A 20,514-nucleotide genomic window follows, 5' to 3' on the forward strand; every position below is an offset into this window, starting at 1 on the left:
ACAATTTATTAAAGGTTTTTAAGTTCTAAAGTTGCAGTTCAATAAATATATTTTATGGTGATTAAAAGCCTGATGTTAACATTTTACTACAGTAAATGTATCACTTAAACATGAGACATGTATGAGGGAGTTGAAGGTTTGGCTTAACAACTCCACAGCCCTGTCTGTAGATATGCCATAAATGTCTCGTGAGCTAACCTAGCTGAAGGGGTTATGTGATCCTTGGGGACTGCACTGATGCATTATAGAAGCTCAGGTGGTCTCCCCAGCCTCTGATTACAAATATCCAGCACATGATGATATCGGCAGCGAGTCAGTAGCTTCAGCAGTCATATTGCTGAACAGCTATAACCAGTATGACAGCACATGCCTGTTGAGGCAAAATGATTGGCTGCAGTCGTCACATGCTAACCCCTTGTAAACAAAGATTAGGGGAGACTGACGAAGCTTCCGCACTTCAGCAGCCGAGGGGGGGGGGTTGTGTTCTTTTACAGTATCTACCATTTTTTTTCCCGAAGGTCAGATGACTCCTTTGAAACTAATCGTCACATACAGGCCTATACTCTTCCCGAGTGTGAGCTAAAGGCTATTGAGATCTCATCTTTGGCAGAGCAGTCGTATGGAAAAAGCTTGTGACAATCAGCCTTGATGTTTTTTCTTCAGAATGTTTTAAATTACTAGAAAGAACCATTACCAGCAGATCTTCGTCTCACCACACACCATGCTTGTCACTCCAGGCTGCACCATACATATTAATACCGAGCTCATTACTGTCACTTCACAAGAAAAGGCATCCCTCACCTCCCCTCCCACCATGACCCAGTGCACAAGGAAATATAAGATGCGTATTTAAAGATTCATTCTGAGCCGAGAAAATAAAAACAAAGTGTTGATTATTCCCAATTATCTCACATAATATACATCTACAGAGACGGCACAGGCAAGCTGGAAAAGACCAGCAATATTCTGAAACTAAACGGAAAATTGCACTGATAAGATCAATTACAATTTCTGAATTACATATCGTATTGATTTCTATGAACACCATACGCATACACTGAACTGCCATCTGTTTCTTCACATTCGTAAGCTCAAGGACTGCAATTTCCTTCTAAGGTGCAAATAACACGCACATGCCTCAATGCTGGAACAGCTCTGACCACGGTGACTAGATACCAATTTCACATATCCAAGCTGCGCTAGAATGGAAAGAAAAAACCTATGCAACGTGCCATAAAAAGGCTGCTTTGTGTGTTCTCGAGTTAGGATCTTGTTTCTTATTTTGCCACTGTGTAGTGTCGGTGGTGGGGTGCCGAGCTGAGGGGGTGGTCCTACTTTTATACCGCGCAGAGATGACAACAGAGACACGATGGAGGCAGATTCTGGGTGCAACAGGTCCAAGTTTATTTCTTCACTTGCCGTCCGACTGACGGCACACCTCGCGGCCCTCCGTTTCCAGAGCCGCTTCTCACACCGTACACTGGAGACGTGTCTGCACACACCGTCCCCTCCTTTACTGTCGACGCTCCTGACAGTTCCGTCACTGTGGCCGCCTTAGGCCCATTAACCAACAGCGCTTCTACTGCTCAGTCGTCGTGTCACATACGGTGTCTTACACCCAGAGCCTTGTCTCTGCTGCGGTCCTTTCCTGTCAGGACCACCCCCCTGACGTCCTCTCTCCTCAGTCCCCCTGGTCTGGATTCTCCTCAGAGTGCACAGACTGTCGTTGTCCTCCTGTCACCTGAGCTCCCCCTGGGGACTGGAACTTTCTGGAACCCTCCCTCAGTATTTATAACTCCCCCGGTTCCTTGAAACTGTCACTCTGTCACCACGCCCCCCATGACCAACGGTTTCTAAAGCCCTAAGCTGCTGTAGAGTCCTTTGCTCACACTCCACCCTGCCATCTAATGGTCATCCCAAGGTACTGCACGTCCACTACACTTACCTAGTTGTTTCCCCACTGTAATCACTGACTCCTACCTACACTGTGCAAACCTATCTTTCTTCACTCTGACTAGTCCGTCCGTCCGTCAGGTCACCTTCCCTACACTCCCCCTTCCTTTGTCCATTGTCGTCCTCGACAATCGTCATCCCTGCCTTCGTCGTTCTGAATCTACACCTACATTCTGTTTTCGGACCAGAAGTTGAGCCAAACCCACTATCTGCGGGGGCCGAACCATACTGGGAGCACTATGCTCTGAGCAGCCTACTGCTACTCACCAGCGCGCACGCCACATGACAACGTCTTTCAAATTGGGCAAGGTACACCCGTATTCTCTCTACGGCGTGTATCTTTCCCCTACTCTCCCCTACTGTTACCTTTCACTATCCGGTACGCCATGATCGAGGCCACTCACCTACCAGATCATTGCCGGCGCCCGCCTTTCCTTCTTCAGGGGTGTCCGTGGTGTTGGGGACCTGACCTAGGACGGCTGTCTTTCTCACGTCTTCCAACTCATTTTCCTTCTTTCAATTACATGTCATGGTCGGCGTCCCGGTCTCCCAGACCTCCTCAACTCTTAGATCCCTACCGGATCTCACACTTTCCTTTGGTCCCGCAGACCTTCCCTTACCCGGACCTGTTGCAGTTTACTTTGCATATTATACATCATACAACTTTATAATAGCACAAGTACCCCATTTTTTTATAATTTTTTTTTCCGTTTTCTTTTGCTCATTTTAAAACCAACATATAACATAACATTGCATGTCTTCTTTCTCCCCCCTTCCTTGGACATGGACACTCCCTCTCTTCTAAGTATCCCCGCTCTGTCAGTCTAACAAGTAAACACAAACTATCCTGTAAGAGGAACATAGAAAAACAGACATAAAAATCACAGATAAACATTTCTTTTTTTTTTTTAAAAGCTGACCGCGAACTGTCCTTTTGACCTGCACAACGGTGCAACGAACTCCTGACAGTTCAATCCTCCTTTCGGTGGTCAGTAGTATGGGACCCCACAACCGTGGAGCTCCCAGGATGCAAGAAGTGTCCCTTTCTGCAAGATAGTATAAACGAGCCGTCCCGGGGGTCGTGCAGCCGCCATGCCAGCCTCTCCCCTCTCATGGAGCAGGCTCCAGACTTCCTGCCCCCTGGCCCTCTTCTTCTCTATAACTCCTGCGACCCAAACAGAGGGTCCGGCATGAGCCCTGGAGTCCGGTGGGCGGGACTTAACCGAGGAAGGACGTGGATCAGAGGCGGCCGATGATTTTTGCGGCTCAACAGCCGCTGGGGCCAGGTGGCAAATGGGGACAACCGGGTCCTTGGAGGCTGGAATCACAAGGCCCACTAAGTCGGCCGCAGTCGACTTCAGCAGCGGCATAACCGCGGCCTCAGGACAGGCCGCATCCACTACTTCCAATGGAGCCGGAGTAACGGCCGGTTCCAACGACGCAGCTGCTATCAGCAGGGGGAACGCAGCAGCGTCTTCTTTGGATGACTTCCGCACTGGCGGCTCCAGGCGGGGTACCTCAGGGACTTGAGCAGGGGCCTCGCACAACTCTGCATACACCACTGGGCCCGATGTACCCAGGCCTTCCAGTGCGCAGGGGGCAGCGTGCTGCGGCGGAATGATGAGGGCCGCTGGCGGAGGCACTGGTGGTGCCGGGGGTACTCTCACCTTCCCCGGCGCTGCGGCCTCCATCACATCAATACGCGGCTTCACCCGCAGCCTCCGTCCCTCGCTCCACTGTCCCGCGGGTCTTTCCCCCAAACTCGGGGGCTCCGCTGAGAAGTCCTCTGCTGGTATTGGTGGCGGCCGTTCTCGCTGACTCCGCTCAGGCTCCGCTCCCCAGCTCAGCATCCCGCTGCTCTCCCGTGGCTCTGAGGGCGACTTCTGGCACAGCTCCATCCCCTGCCGCCACTGCCACTCTAGGCGGCCGATGCCCCGACACCTGCAGAGTCTCATACCGTCCGTTGGGCAGCACTCGAATGGCATCAGACAGCCGCAGCCAAGTTTTTCTTCTGTGCCACTCCCTCTGTGAGGTGAGGTGTCGGCAGGCCTCTCCACCCTCCTGTCAGGGTCCAATATATGGAAGCGTCGATCTCCAGGCACATACTGCTTCCCATTTGTATTCCACAGGTAGGTCATTTGTAATCCACAGGTAATTGTAATCCAAACAGAGTAGTCCAAGTCCTTTTCCAGTCTTTGAGGTAGGCCTGCCGCAGAAGATGATGTATTAGCGGCGTCTATCCTGCCGACTACGCCAAATGTAGTGTCGGTGGTGGGGTGCCGAGCTGGGGGGGGTGGTCCTACTTTTATACCGCGCAGAGATGACAACAGAGACACGATGGAGGCAGATTCTGGGTGCAACAGGTCCAAGTTTATTTCTTCACTTGCCGTCCGACTGACGGCACACCTCGCGGCCCTCCGTTTCCAGAGCCGCTTCTCACACCGTACACTGGAGACGTGTCTGCACACACCGTCCCCTCCTTTACTGTCGACGCTCCTGACAGTTCCGTCACTGTGGCCGCCTTAGGCCCATTAACCAACAGCGCTTCTACTGCTCAGTCGTCGTGTCACATACGGTGTCTTACACCCAGAGCCTTGTCTCTGCTGCGGTCCTTTCCTGTCAGGACCACCCCCCTGACGTCCTCTCTCCTCAGTCCCCCTGGTCTGGATTCTCCTCAGAGTGCACAGACTGTCGTTGTCCTCCTGTCACCTGAGCTCCCCCTGGGGACTGGAACTTTCAGGAACCCTCCCTCAGTATTTATAACTCCCCCGGTTCCTTGAAACTGTCACTCTAACTGTCACCACGCCCCCCATGACCAACGGTTTCTAAAGCCCTAAGCTGCTGTAGAGTCCTTTGCTCACACTCCACCCTGCCATCTAATGGTCATCCCAAGGTACTGCACGTCCACTACACTTTCCTAGTTGTTTCCCCACTGTAATCACTGACTCCTACCTACACTGTGCAAACCTATCTTTCTTCACTCTGACTAGTCCGTCCGTCCGTCAGGTCACCTTCCCTACAACTGCACAAACATACAATGGGGATTCACTGTATATAACACAGATTAGAGGTTTAATTCCCATCTTCATTGGTATTTGGACCTACATTCATCATCTATTTGCAGCACAGGTGATAAACATGATTTCCACAGGCAGGATCACTGGGATCCCCACAATCTGACAAAAGGGATCCCCATTTGAATGGTGTAGTATAACATGCATGACCACAGCTCCTTATTTCTATGCCACCGACAGACATTAAGTCAGTCCCTTAGGCTACTTTCCCATGATCAGGAAGTAGCAGCGCTTCGGACGAGTCGTACTTCTGCTGTGTCCAAAGTGCTGGGTTCTAATCACGCAGGTAAATCCACGTGTTCACCATGTCCACATCATCACCATGTCTGAACCATCATGCAATACATTCTATAGCGCAAATGTTGCAGAGACGATTGTCTCCGCAACAGAAATTAACATGCTGCGGCTCATAAACCCGCACAGTGGGCATGGGATTTCTATAAATCCCATCCAATGTGATTGTACTGTACAACGCAGCACTTTGAACCCAGTGCAAGTGTGCTGTGGCCCAAACAATGCTATTCCTGACCGTGGGCAGACAGCCTCAAAAGTGAAGGAAGAAATGTTCCAAACACCATTTACACTGGGTACTTTGGGATCCGCAGTGATCATACTTGGGGCCCAACAGTGCAGAAATAACCTTTTAACGTCTCTTTCCTATGCAAGTATGATTTCCATATAGAAACATAATTGGCAAATACGTTAAGTACGGAAAAGGAAAACTGCACACCCTATATACTGTATGGGAATAAACGTTCTAGAAATAAGAGGAGCCCACTATGGCTAAATAGTAAGGGGCGCAATAAGGGACAAAAAGAAAGCATTTAGGCTGAGTTCACACGTGGCAGTTTTTTCGCGTTTCCGCGGCGGTTTTAACCGCGCGATTTTGCAGCGAAAACAAGCATCCCATGCATTTCCATGGGATTCCGCAATGCTGTGCTAATGCTGCGGTTTTTACCGCGGCGGAATCGCTTCACGGTAAAAAACGCAGCATGCTCATTAATTTTGCGGAATCGCGGCGATCCCGCACCCATAGGAATGCATTGTTCTGCTTGCTTTCCCACCATGCGAAAAGTAAGCAGAACATGTGCGGATGGTACCCACGGTCCGGAGGAGAGGAGACTGTCCTCCGGGCTTTGGGTACCATATCCCTGTAAAAAATAGAATTTTTAAAATAAAAAATATTGTATTCTCATCTTCCGACGTCCTGCGCAGCCTCCCCGCCTCTCTCCACGCTCCCAGTCCCAGTAAGCCTTTGCGAGCGATGACGTCCGTTCTCGGTCATTCGCGAGACGTCGCGATCCCGCGAGAACGGACGTCATCGCGGTAATTGTCGCAAAGGATTACTGGGACCAGGAGTGTGGAGAGAGGCAGGAAGGCTGCGCGGGACGTCGGAAGGTGAGAATAACAATATTTTTTTTTATATTCTTTTACTATTGATGCCGCATAGGCAGCCTCAATGGTAAAAAGTTGGTCACACTCGTCAAACACTGTTTGACGAGTGTGACCAACCTGTCAATCAGTTCTCCAAGCTGGGTTCACATGTAGCGGAAATTCCGGAATTCTCGCAGTAATTTCCACTACGTGTGAACCCAGCCTTAGAGAATTAAAGCAAGTAGGTAGTGATGAGGCATTAAATAAATACAGAAGATTAAATAAATTCTGTAATTAGCATATCAAGACAGACGGTACAGATTCTGCTGCGGATCCGCAGCGTTTCAGGCTCTGCGGGTCCGCAGCAGATTTAAGTGCGTTGTACACAACCATTGTTTTCAATGGTAAACTGGAAAACGCTGTGCACATGCTATGGATTTTTCTGCGGGTTCAAATCCGCAGCATGTAAATTCCTTGTGCAGATTCCATAGCGGTTACACACCTTCTCCATTGTAGAGGTGTGAAACCGCAGGCTAATCCGCAGGTAAACCGCAGGTCTTTTGACCTGAGAATTTACCTGCGGATTTTTCCAAATCCGCAGGACCAAAATATACGTGTGCACACTGCACATAGCCTAAGAAAGACATAGCTGAATTGGAGCGGGTGCAGAAAAGAGCGACCAAGGTTATTAGGGAACTAGGGGGTCTGCAATACCAAGACAGGTTATTACACTTGGGGTTAGGGTTATTTAGTTTGGAGAATCGAAGGCTTAGCGGTCATCTTATTACAATGTATAAATATATGCCGGGACAATACAAAGACCTTTCTAATGATCTTTTTACTCTTAGACCTGTGACGGGGACATCCTCTACGTCTGGAGGAAAGAAGGTTTAAGCATACTCACAGATGCGGATTCTTTACTGTAAGAGCAGTGAGACTATGGAACTCTCTGCCGTATGATGTTGTAATGAGTGATTCCCTACTAAAATTTAAGAAGCGACTGGATGCCTTTTTTGAAAAGTACAATGTTACAGGTTATACATACCCACCCACCTTTCGTGTCTAACTTTTTTCTTCATAAATTGTAAGCTTGCGAGCAGGGCCCTCATTCCTCTTGGTATCTGTTATGATCTATGTGATTGTTACGCTGTAATGTCTATCGTCTGTACATGTCCCCTCTGAAATGTAAAGCGCTGCGGAACATGTCGGCGCTATAGAAATAAAATTTATTAGATTCCTTGATAGGGCATTGATCCAGGGAACTAGTCTGATTGCCGTATGCAGAGTTGGGAAGGAATTCTTTTTCCCCAATGTGGAACTTAGTGTTTGCCGCATGGGTTTTTTTTTTTTTTGCCTTCCTCTGGATGAACATGTTAGGCTATGGGTTGAACTAGATGGACATAAAGTCTCCCTTCAACCTTAAAAACTATGTTACTTACAGCACATTAGAAAGTCTACTGAGCCAAAAGTCCAAGTGTACAATTGTGTTCAAAACAAATTCACTTCCTACCTTCAGTATATATTACTATCAACTCTTGCTGAAGATCCTCCTGCCAACTCCCGAATCCCTCATTCAGAAACAATTGGAAGTGGTGGGGTTCAGCTGACATATCCAAATGTGTATGGCCAGCTGTAAAATGTGGGAGTCTCATTCAAGGCCTCCATCAATTAGCTAGACCAGAGTAATCCAAAAACTGCATTTATTGAAAGCCAATCTGTGTCTATTCATGAAGGTGCCTCAGCTGTCCAAGCCGCGGGCCACAACCTGCAATTTATGGTAAAAAAACAGAATGCCTCAAACTGCTGTCTACAAGTAGCCTCAGGGCTCCTTCAGGTGAATATTAAATATCCCCATGAAAAACAGGTACAGAGCACTGACCAATGCAGGGAAATGTTCACAAGTTCTTACACAAACCGATTGTCTTCGAGAAAAAGAAAGAAAATATTCAGTACACACTACCTTAATCCGTATTTTAGATTACACTAAACCATGAGTCAGTCTTTGTGTGAAAAAACAGATCACAATCGTGTTACCATCCGCAGATCCATTCGTTTTAACCCTCTCATGATGCGCCAATTTCTATTTGTGCGTGTGTTCCCCACATTCTTCCCAGAGCCATAAAACTCTTATTTTTCTGTCCACAGAGATATGAGGGCTTGTTTTTTGCTGGACAAGTTGTACTTATGAACACCACCATTCATTTTACCTTATAGTAAATGGTTTATAGTGTACCTTTTGTGGTAAACATGACTTCACAACATACCATGATTCTACTCATTAGTACAATACCACCAATACATGTCCAGTTTTTTTTTTATTTTAGTGGTGAAAAAAAATAAAATTGTAAGTTTGAAAACAGATTTTTTTTGGGTGGTGTTGACATTTTCCAAGACCCGTAGTGTTTCAATTCTTTTGCCCATGGAGCTATACGATTGCTTTTTTTTTGGTACACTGCAAAACATTTTTAATAACATTTTGGGATAGATAAGACATTTTGATAGCTTGTTACAGCATTTTTTGTGTTATTGCATTTGCATAGACCAAAAAAAAAAGTAATTGACATTCTTGAATTTTTTCCTTTTACTGTGCTTTATGGAACAAACTTTTCTAAATGCGGCAATAGCACGTGAATAATGAAGTTAATTGGGGGGGATTTTAACTTTTGGTTTATTTCCCCCCACACCTTTCACTGTACTTGTCAGTTTGACTGATCACTTGTGCTATATGTAGTAATACCACAATATTGCTGCATATAATGAAAATTGCCTGTGGCCGAGCCTCAAAGGAGACAAGGTTTCAAGGGGGCTCATTATTGACAAGCGCTTTGGTCTTGCTGTTGTAGCAACCCATGATCACGTTATGGGCACATAAAATGACATGCTCCCCAGATGGCACGTTGTTATTGCCGCTGCCACAGTTTGACAGCGGCATTTAACAGGTTACCAACAGTGAGCGGCGAGAAGTGCTACCCACGATTGTTGCAGGCAGGTCCTGGCTGTAAGAAACAAAATAGGAATCTTGTGGGTATGAAAGCCATTATAAGGTATCACACCCACAAGATTCCTATTTTGTTTCTCTCACTGAGAGCACTTTATATATACTTTTTCTACTGGCTAACACGGTACCAAACCACTTTTTTTTGTTATACATATGACAATCAAGTTTTTTTTCTACTGGGGAACATGAAGGAAAAGCTAGACCGAGTGGCCACAATATGGATGAAAAATGGAGTGACAATTAAATTCTGCTGTTTTGGCTGCATTCACATGAAGCAAGCAAAAACTGCACCAAACTTCAGCAGTCACCATCTTAACACTGTTTCCTTGCACAATCACTTTTTTCCAGAGAAAGTCATTTCACATGCAAAACCGTGGGGCCATTACAATGCAGGTCAAAGTTTTTTTTCCTTAAGATTAACCCCTTTCTGACATCAGGAGTACATTTGCGATGTTGCCGGACTCCCTCCCTTTGATGTGGACTCCGGCAGTAAGCCCACATCTTTCCCGGGATATGTCAGCTGTTTTGATTAACTGACATGTGCCTGGAACAGCAGCTGGTGGAATCGCGATCCTCCCGCAGCTATTAAAATGTTAAATGCCGCTGTCAAACTCTGACATCAGCATTTAACACGAGCTTCCGGCCAGAAATCCGCCCACCATGACCCTCGTCACGTGATCTCGGGTCACCGGTGGGTTGGCATGACAACCAGAGGTCTCCTGGAGACCTCTATAGTTGTCACTGCCGGATTGCTATGAGCGCCACCGCAGCTTCTAGTCGCCCAAGGAAGCAAGCCAAAAGCAAAAAAAAAAAAAAAAAATTATATATATATATATATATATATATATATATATATATATATATATATACACACACACACACTGTATATAATAAATATGTATATATATATTTTTTTCAAGTCACCCCCCTTTTGCCCCATTCGCAATAAAAAAAAAAAAAAAAGAAAATCAAAGATACATATATTTGGTATTGCCGCGTTCAGCATCGCTTGATTCAGCAATAAAAACAAGGATCAACCTGATCACTAAACGGCGTAACGAGAAAAAAAAAAGTCAAAACGCCAGAATTACATTTTTTGGTCTCTGCGACATTGAATCAAAATGCCATAACGGGCGATCAAAAGATTATATTTGCACCAAAATCATTAAAAAGGTCAGCTCGGCGTGCAAAAAATAAGACCTTGCTCAACACGAGATCATGAAAAATGGAGACGCAACGAGTCTCGGAATATAGTGTAATTTTTTTTGTTTTTAAACAAAGTATGAAAAAAATTTTTTTCGCCACGTAGGCCTGTTCACAGTTCCGTTTTGTGGCAGTCATAATCCGCCGCTTGGGGAAAAAACGGATGTGATGGATTTGCCTGGCAGATCCGTCTTTTTCCCCATAGGCTTGTATTGGCGGCGGATTGTGATGGATGGCCTTCTGTTGGGTCCGTCGTGCGACGGGTCCGTCATAAAATTGGCGCGCGTCAGCCAGAAAAAACGTCCCTTGGAAGGTTTTTTTGTCTGTGTCGAAAAGGCTGGTGACGGATCCGTCACCGTCCGTTGTCTGGTATAATGGACGCCAATGGGCGGCGGATCCGTTGACGGATTCCGTTTTTCCAAACTGAGCATGCCCGGAAGAATTTCCCTTCCATAAATGTAACCCCAAAATCCGTTCTGGCACAGAAAAATCTCTCTAGAATTCTGTAGCTTTAAATTTCCTACACTAACTGCTGTGACGGATCCGGTGCATCAGTTTTTTTTCCCAAATATGTAACGGTTCCGTTTTTCAACACTTTGGCAGATTTAGGCTAGCTTCACACTAGCGTTTTTTAGCGCTGCGCTGAGTGCGCAATAGAATCGCATGCAAAAAACGCATCCTGCGTTTTGTATGCGTTTGCTTTTTTTAGGCGCATGAGTTTTAACCAGTTTCTAGCCATGTTAACTCTTAAAACGCATGCGATTTTACATGCGCACACCTACGTTCCCATAGACTGTAATGTGATTTTTTTGCGCATTCCATGCGCATGCGTTTTTTTGAGACAGGTAAGACGGACCAAAAATGCAACAGGTTGCGTCCGACGCGCCTAGGTGCACACTACAAAAATACATGCGCACGAAAACGCATACGCACGCGTGCATACGCTAGACCATGTGCCTCCATGTTATGATAGGGGTGCAGGACGCATGCGCATGGACACGCACGATGCGCTGCGCTAAAAAACGCTAGTGTGAAACCAGCCTTAGACTGACGCCAGAAAACGGAAGTGTGAAACAGGCCTTAGACACCAAACCTGTCTAGGCTCTTTATCTATGAACTTGTAATGACCTGGAGAATCATAATGGCAGGTCAATTTTAGCATTTATTAGTGACCCTAGTAAAAAAAAAAAGGCAAAACAAAACTGTGGGATTGAACATTTCTTTGCAATTTCACCGCACTTGCAATTTTCTTCCTGTTTTAGGCCGTGTTCACACGTTGCGTTTTTTTCACGGATTTACAAAAAAATCTGCTCAAAAACGCTTAAAAGAAGCTTCCCATTCATTTTAATGCATTTTACACTTTTTGTGCATATTGATGCGTTTTTTCACGCAAAAAAACGCTTTGCGGTAAAAAAAAGCACAGCATGCTCATTAATTTCGCGGAAAATTCCGCATTTCTGGCTATTTTCTATGCCTGGGGACGCACGGAAAAACACACGCGTTTTCTGGGTATGAGTCCTGTTTTTATGCAGAAATTTTCTGCATACGTGGGCACATAGCCTTAGCGTACATGACATGGTAAAAACAATGGTGTTGTTCAAAAGTACAAATTGTCCCGCAAAAAACAAACCCTCACATGGCCATTTTGGCTAAAAGATATATATATATATATATATATATATAAAAATGCCTTTTTCTAATATATATATATATATATTTTTTTTTTTTTTTTTTTTCATTCTGGGAAGAAGGGGAGTGGAAAATGAAAAACCAAAAACCTCTGGTCGTTAAGGGATTAAGCGATCGAGCAGGAAAAAGTGGATAGACCACAGCAGCACAAGCAACATGCTTCTGATGTTGAATCAGCTATAACCCTACAAATCAAGTTGATTTCTTTTAGGGCATCAGGCGGCTCCATCTTGCCTTACCCCCATTCAGACATCAACAAACAAGGTTTCTACACCTTTCATATGTAACAGTCCGTGAAAAAAATGTCATCCAATTTTCTTTCACAGGCCCATAGACTTGCATTAACAATTTTGATATGACACGCGGCTCAATATCAGAAAGGTCTCTACGATTTTGTGTGGACCACTCAGTTCGCAAAAAGTAATGGACGTGTTAACGGCCCATGCACTAGTATAGGTAGGAGTGCTAGCCGTGTAAAAGACGAATAGCACTTGCACACAAAAAAAAGAATGAGCCGGTCCTTCTAATAAACAGACTGAATCACTTGAAGGGGTGTCGATTCCAATTGCATGAGGAAACCCACTGAAGTCCTTCACAGTAATATTCAGGCAGTACATTGCATCACTAGTTGTACGCCCATAATCAGGAGAGAAGCTCAGTGATAGATCTGCACTTCCACGTTCTTGACACACTAATACTCCAATACTTGGTTTTCAAATCCTGATGGAAAATGTAAAATAGGTGTAATTGTTAAAATTCTGAAGGCTCATTCAATCACGTGAACGGCTGTCCAAATACCAAGACAGAGCGACAGAAAATGCTAAACTATACAAAACAGCGCCCTGTCGTCACTTCTCTTTCCGAACCCCCAAGAGAAAGCGCCACCTGGGGTGCACTCTAATAAACTTAATGACTTTTTCTATTTTATTTTAGCCAATATCATTGGGTGTCGATTATTGTAATATCAGGACTCCGTCACTGACGCTAAAAAAAGCACACACTTTCCAGAATGTCAAACTACATTATCACCAAGCCCATCCTTGTTATCTCCCTTGTACCAGCTCTGCTGCCTCCTCACTCCCACCCCCTTGAAATTTGGTGGCAGACCCGGTGACGTGGAAAGGGGCTCCTGTCGCTTTAAATCTGGCAGCACACGTAAGATGCATTGTGAGACCCCAAGGGTCAGTGCGCAGGCACAGAGTGGCAGCCTGGCCCTGTGCAGCAGATGCCAGGGGCTGAGAGAAGCTGACACAAAGGGGAGGATGCGCCTGTACAGAACATGCAGGAAGGCCTTACACGACACCAAACTTTACCTGGGGTTGTGTCACTGCGCACACCGCACCGACTACAGCGCCATCCTGTCAGTGCCACCAGGGACTACAGAGAGATGCACCCCAGATTGGATGTCCCCTCCCCCTCAGCACTGCGGCTTTCCAGGATGCAGCATACCCCCTTTCACACATCAGCGGCCTTCTGACGCACAACAATCCTCCTCTCACATGGCGGCCTACCGTTGCGCAGCAAACCCCCTCCCACACACACGTCAGCGGCCTTTCAAGGTACAACAAACCTCCTCCGACCCAGTAGACTACCGGGGCGCAGCGAGTCGCCTCCCACGCGGCGGCATACTGGGGTGCAGCGATCCCACTACCGCAAACGTCGGTGGCCTTTCGAGGTACAGCAAGCCTCTCCTCACGCGGCGGCCTACCGTGGCGCAGTGAATAGTGATGGGTCATTTGCAAACAAACCGAGACAAATAGCTGTCTCCCTGTTATGAGTGATGGGAGGCGGCACCCCAATGAGAGCCACTAAAGTCTCTGAATGGCTCTCACCAGGTGTAAGAAGTTCTGCGGACGCAACTCCGCCTACCCAAACTCCTCCCACTCACTTTAATTGGCTGTCAGTAGGCGGAGTTTCAGCCACATTCACATAATCTTAAATATGTATTCACATATTTAATAGGGTTCCATTTAGGACCCAAAAGAGCCGTCCCTTTGGCAAGCGGAGCCAGACTGCCCATCACTAGAAGTGAACCCCCTCCCACACGGCAGCATCTCGGGGTGCAACCTACCTCCCACGTCAGGCTCTAGGGGCACAACCTACCCCCTCCCCCTCCATCTGGCTCTAGGGTCCCAACCTACACCCCCCCCTCCACGTCAGGCTCTAGGGTCCCAACCTACACCCCCCCCTCCCACGTCAGGCTCTAGGGTCCCAACCTACACCCCCCCCTCCACGTCAGGCTCTAGGGTCCCAACCTACACCCCCCCCTCCACGTCAGGCTCTAGGGTCCCAACCTACACCCCCCCTCCACGTCAGGCTCTAGGGTCCCAACCTACACCCCCCCCTCCACGTCAGGCTCTAGGGTCCCAACCTACACCCCCCCCTCCACGTCAGGCTCTAGGGTCCCAACCTACACCCCCCCCTCCACGTCAGGCTCTAGGGTCCCAACCTACACCCCCCCCTCCACGTCAGGCTCTAGGGTCCCAACCTACACCCCCCCCTCCACGTCAGGCTCTAGGGTCCCAACCTACACCCCCCCCTCCACGTCAGGCTCTAGGGTTCCAACCTACACCCCCCCCTCCACGTCAGGCTCTAGGGTCCCAACCTACACCCCCCCCTCCACGTCAGGCTCTAGGGTCCCAACCTACACCCCCCCCTCCACGTCAGGCTCTAGGGTCCCAACCTACACCCCCCCCTCCACGTCAGGCTCTAGGGTCCCAACCTACACCCCCCCCTCCACGTCAGGCTCTAGGGTCCCAACCTACACCCCCCCTCCACGTCAGGCTCTAGGGTCCCAACCTACACCCCCCCTCCACATCAGGCTCTAGGGTCACAACTACACCCCCCTCCCTCACAGCAGGCTCTAGGGTCACAACCTACACCCCCCTCCCCCAGCAGGCTCTAGGGTCACAACCTACACCTCCCCCTCCACATCAGGCTCTAGGGTCACAACTACACCCCCCTCCCTCACAGCAGGCTCTAGGGTCACAACCTACACCCCCCTCCCCCAGCAGGCTCTAGGGTCACAACCTACACCCCCCCTCCACATCAGGCTCTAGGGTCACAACTACACCCCCCTCCCTCACAGCAGGCTCTAGGGGCCCTACCTACACCCCCTCATGTCAGGCTCTAGGGTCACAACCTACACCCCCTCCCCCACAGCATGCTCTAGGGGCACTACCTACCCCCACACAGTAAGCCCCATGCACTGCATTACTCGAGCTATGACAACACGAGTGCCCCTATAACCACATCCTGCAGCCGGACCTACAGGCAGCGGCCCCCTCCCCCTCCTCACAGCCCCGCCATCTGCCCCAATCCTGAGAGGGCACAGGACAGCCCGGCAGCCCCCACACCGACACAGCCTGCCCCCTCCCTTCTTACCTGCGAGCTGCCTCCGCAGCAGGAGCGCAGACTGCGGCTCCGTCATACTGAGGCGATGTGAGCAGCGCGGCGGACTACAGGAACCAACGACACCCGCCAGGAGGGAGCAGCACAGCTGTCCGAGCCGTCACCTCTCGTTCTCCCTCCCCGGCTCCTCACTCTCTGTCCCTCTCACTCTTGGCTCTGCCCTCAGTGCGCCTGCGCAGGTTTAACCCTTCCCCCATTGTGTGACCTACACATTGCGTTGTTGGGGGTGGCGAGAAAAGGGCCGCCATCTTGGGAAGGTCACTACACCGCGGCCATTTTAGGAAGGTCATATAACGCGATCTCCGCTTCCTGCATATAAATTAGGCTATGTGCACACGTTGCGGATTCGCAGCGGATTTTGCCCTGCGGACCCGCAGTGGTGTACAGTACCATGTTAGCCTATGCAAAACAAAAACCGCTGTGCAGATGCTGCGGATTTTTCCGCACGGTTTTGCTGCGGTTTACAATCCGCAGCATGTCAATTGTTTGTGCGGAATCCGCAGCGGATTCACACCTTATCCTTATGAGGTGTGAAACCGCAGGGCAAAACCGCAGGCTAATCCTCAGATAACACGCAGGACTTCTGTCCTGCGGATTTCACCAAATCCGTGCAGAAAAATCCGCAGATCAATCCGCAGCGTGTGCACATAGCCTTAATAAGAAAGTACTGCGTCTGAAGTATCTCTACGGCCAGCCTGCAGTGTGACCATCATAGACGGACACTCGCCATTTCAACCTAGGGAGAGATGTAGTGACCACAGAAACAACCGGGACTCTGTGTGCTAAACCAGAAATGAAACTGAGACCCCCAAACCAGACACTTATCGGTATACAGAGATCAAAGGGCGTCACACCGTGAAGCAGATCTGTCACCAGATTTCACATTAAAAACGTACAAACATTATTAAATCTTTAATACCGGATGAGGCCGGTGTACTTACTTTGAAAATCCCAGTCAGAATAGGTGTATAAACTTATTTTAAAATTTCCACCTTTTCAATTAGATTTAGCAGTCCAGAAAAATGCGCTATTTTCAGGATTATAAAGGGTTATGTAAGGGAAGTACATCAATCTCATGAGGTTCAAGTTAAAGAGTTTTTTAATTACTTTTGTTACTGAAAAGACTTGCCTGTGCTACAAATATGTAACTGAGGCTAGTTTCACGCTTGCGCAGCATTTCAAGCACACATAAAATGCATGCAAAAAAAGCTTGCAAACGCTGCAATATTTTTCACCGCATCATCGTGCGCATTACGACAATAAATGCAGCGTTTTTATGCGTTTTCAAGCGTTTTTCCATGTATTTTATGTGTGCTCGAAACGCTGCGCGAGCGTGAAACTAGCCTCAGTGACATATTTTTAGGTGTCACATTTCACAGGAGGAAAATCCTTGAAAAATTCTTGCAAAAGACTCCAGCAATGGGACACCAGTGGGCGTGTGTTATGGGAAATCTTTATATAGATCCTGTGTACAGCTGAATTCTTCACATTTTCTTGGTTTTTCCTTAGTCAACATGGATCTGCGCTGGAAGAGTTTTCACTTCAACTTGGATCTGGACATCAGGATGGCTCAGGCTTATGCCGTAGCTTGCCATCAACAAAGGGAGAGAGAGAGCCAGCGAAGACGGCAGCGGAGGCATATGTGGATACATCCGATTGATGAACTTCGGGTGAGCCGTAGGGCATACCACACCCTCTACAGTGAGCTCCAGGCAAACCCGGAGAAATTTACTGATTATACCCGGATGTCCCAAGAAAGCTTCAAGTATTTGCTTGGTCGTGTCCAAGAATCCATCCGGCGACAGGACACGCAGCTCCGTCGTGCGATTCCTCCTGAGGAACGGCTCCTGGCCACATTACGGTACGTAGTATTGCAAAACCAATGCCTGCATAATTTTCTTTGTTGTGACATGTACTATTCCAAAGCTGGCAGAATTATTTTTATGCCATGTATTAAACAAAGACCTGCAGAATTATTGTTATGCCATGTACTAAATTTTTCTTTTATTGTTTTAAAAAACATATACATAAATATTAATTTTTGTTCTTTCTTTGTTTCGCAGATTCCTGGCTACTGGAGAGAGCCTCTCTTCACTCCACTTCCAGTACCGGATTGGAATATCCACCTTGTCGGGAATTGTTGCAGACACCTGCCGGGCTTTGTGGAATGTTCTTTGTCCAGAATTTGTGCCCCTGCCCACCCCCGAAAAGTGGATTGAAATAGCTGAAAAATTCTGGACAGTCTGCAATTTCCCCAACTGTTTGGGAGCGGTTGATGGGAAACGCATAATCAAACCCAAAAGAACAGGCTCTGAGTACTATAAGGCTGTGTTCACACGTAGCGTTTTTTCCGCGGATTTGCTAAAAAATCCGCTCAAAAAACGCTTAAAATAAGCTTCCCATTCAATTCTATACATTTTGCACTTTTTGTGCGTTTTTTAAAGCGAAAAAAGCTTCACGGTAAAAAACGCAGCATACTCATTAATTTTGCGGAAAATTCCGCGTTTCTAGCTATTTTCTATGGGTCTGGAAACGCGCAGAAAAAAACGCATAAAAAATGCGCGTTTTTTGCGCCAAAAATGCACGGAAAAAAACGCGCGTTTTCTGGGAAGGGAGTCCGGTTTTTATGCAGAAATTTCTGCATACGTGTGCACATAGCCTAACTACAAAAAGTACTTTTCTACAGTACTCATGGCCATTGCGGATGCAGACTGTATGTTTGTAGCAGTGGACATTGGTGCATTTGTCCGTGGGAATGACTCCCAGGCTTTTAAGAACTCGGACATGGGCCGGAGTTTGTATGGCAACCTGTTGTGAGTTCATTCTCTGGTTCACCAGTTGTGAGTTCTCCTTCCAGACTCCCTCTGGTGGTAACAGGAGGTAGTGAGGCTGATTTGATCGGTGGAGATCTGCCACCTGAGAATGAGGATGACGATTGGACCTCAGGAGTCTCAGATTGGATTTAAGACAGCCGACGCCCTATTCAGTTGCTGGTGATTCCTTCTGGCTTGTCAGCTCTTGGTTTTCAGCTCTGTTCCAGTCATCTAAAGCTAAGTTTTTCTGCTAATGTTCACACTTGATTTTGTTGGTCTATTCAGTTTTTTGGTGTGGTCAGCCAGCCCCGGCTGGGGGCTGTGCTGAATTTCCACTCTTATTTGTCAGTATTTTGCCAATTTGCTTTTTGTCCCTTACTAGTTTGGTCTCTTTTTGCTCTGTCTCTGAATATTTCAGAGTGCTGATATAGTGGGAGAAGTCTAGTGACTTCAGGGTTACTTTTGCTATCAGAAGTGTTGGACATTATTTTTGGTAGGGTTTTTTTGCAGGTTGCAGACAGTTCCTTTCCTTTCCTTTCCTCTCTAGTTAGTTTGTGCCCCATTGTTTGCTCAGCCTATTTTCCTGCCTGTGTTTGTGCCTTCATCTTGTTTCACCATCAATACATGTGTGGGGGCTATCTATTCCTTTGGGGTCTGCTCTGGGGCAGTTAGTTTTCCCCTTTTCATGCTTCAGGCTTATTTAGTCCTCCGGCTGTGACGAAGCGTCTAGGAACATCGTAGGTACGCTCCACGGCTGCTGCTAGTTGTGTGGTAGGATCAGGGATCTGCAATCTGCATAGTTACCAACCTCTCTGGTTTTCTGTGACTTAGCTTGTTTTGCTTTTTTCTCCTCGGTGACCCATTCATAACAGCAACCATTTCAATTTCCCTATGCCACGGCTTCTTCCTCACACCGAAGGTCCGCCACAGCCCTTTGTAATGGTTGGGGATGAGGCCTTTCAAATGTGCCAAAACCTGCTGAAACCCTACTCCAGCCGCGACTTGGACCACAGAAAAATAATCTTTAATTACAGGCTGACCAGGACCAGAAGAACTGTAGAGTGTGCCTTTGGTATACTTGTCTCCAGATGGCGCATCCTCGCGACAGCCATTAATCTGAAACTGGAAACAGTGGATGAGGTGGTGAAGGCCTGTGTGGTTCTACATAATTTTGTGATGGTTAGAGAGCACCCGACCCTTGAACTCGTTGATGCAGCTGCTAACCCATTGCCTGAATTCACTCAACACCCTCTCAGGTCATCCGTTGAAGTTGGTCAAATAAGGGACCAATATGCGGCCTACTTCATCTCAGATGTAGGACGGGTGGAATGGCAAGATCAAATGGTGTAAAAATGTTTTCTTGTGTGTATGTTAATAAAAAACCTGTTTTGATACCTGTACTGAGTGCACTCTGTCTTTTTACACTCCAATACAATAATCAACTGGCCAGGTGTACCCAGAGGCGTATCTAGGCTTTCTGGCACCCGGGGCAAGAATTTGGTTTGGCGCCCCCCCCCACCAAGTACATATGCGACTTGCACACTTAGCCATGTACCTGCGAGCTGCTCTCCCTAATGCTCTCAATGTTCAGTAAAAAACTGAGAGAAGCAGGAAGAGAAGCTTGTTGTCACAAGACCATAACTATGCAAATCGCATATGAGTGAAGTGTCCGTGTGATGACTGCTGGAACCTGCAGCGCTCAGTCCTGACATTGCAGCTTCTGAATTCTCACAACTAATGCACCTGCACACTTTTAGGATTCTCCCTTGCCGATATACAGTCATGTCAGCACAAGTATGTGATTTATATACTTCTGGCCACATTCCGACTAGACGTGCCCGGCCTCGCTCCGTTCATTTTCACTGAGTGAGGCCACGCATGTCTAGTCAGCATGTGACCGCATGTATGTAAATTACCGGCACGAGAGAATCCTGACAGCGTTCAGTGAGCACTGTGAGAATTCAGAAGTCTGCAGTCACATAGAATGTCTGCAGACTCA

At 47.5% G+C, this 20,514-nt stretch overlaps 1 protein-coding gene across 2 annotated transcripts in view; it reads right to left on the reverse strand.

Annotated features, from left to right (window-relative positions):
* Positions 1–15,886, reverse strand: part of UBE2G1 (ubiquitin conjugating enzyme E2 G1) — a 76,767-nt gene extending 60,881 nt beyond the window's left edge. Inside the window, exon 1 of one of the 2 annotated variants that reach the window (XM_073574637.1) lies at positions 15,676–15,886. In XM_073574637.1, the coding sequence (XP_073430738.1) occupies positions 15,676–15,721 (46 nt within the window). In that variant the 5' untranslated portion in view covers positions 15,722–15,886. Of the gene's footprint in view, positions 1–13,861; positions 14,107–15,675 lie in introns of those variants that run through there. The other variant, XM_073574633.1, reaches the window with a different exon arrangement.
* Between the last annotated feature and the right edge of the window lie 4,628 nt (positions 15,887–20,514).

The sequence above is a fragment of the Dendrobates tinctorius genome, unplaced genomic scaffold, assembly GCF_039654945.1.
Source record: "Dendrobates tinctorius isolate UK_male_01 unplaced genomic scaffold, ASM3965494v1 ptg000007l, whole genome shotgun sequence".
Classification (NCBI taxonomy): domain Eukaryota; kingdom Metazoa; phylum Chordata; class Amphibia; order Anura; family Dendrobatidae; genus Dendrobates; species Dendrobates tinctorius.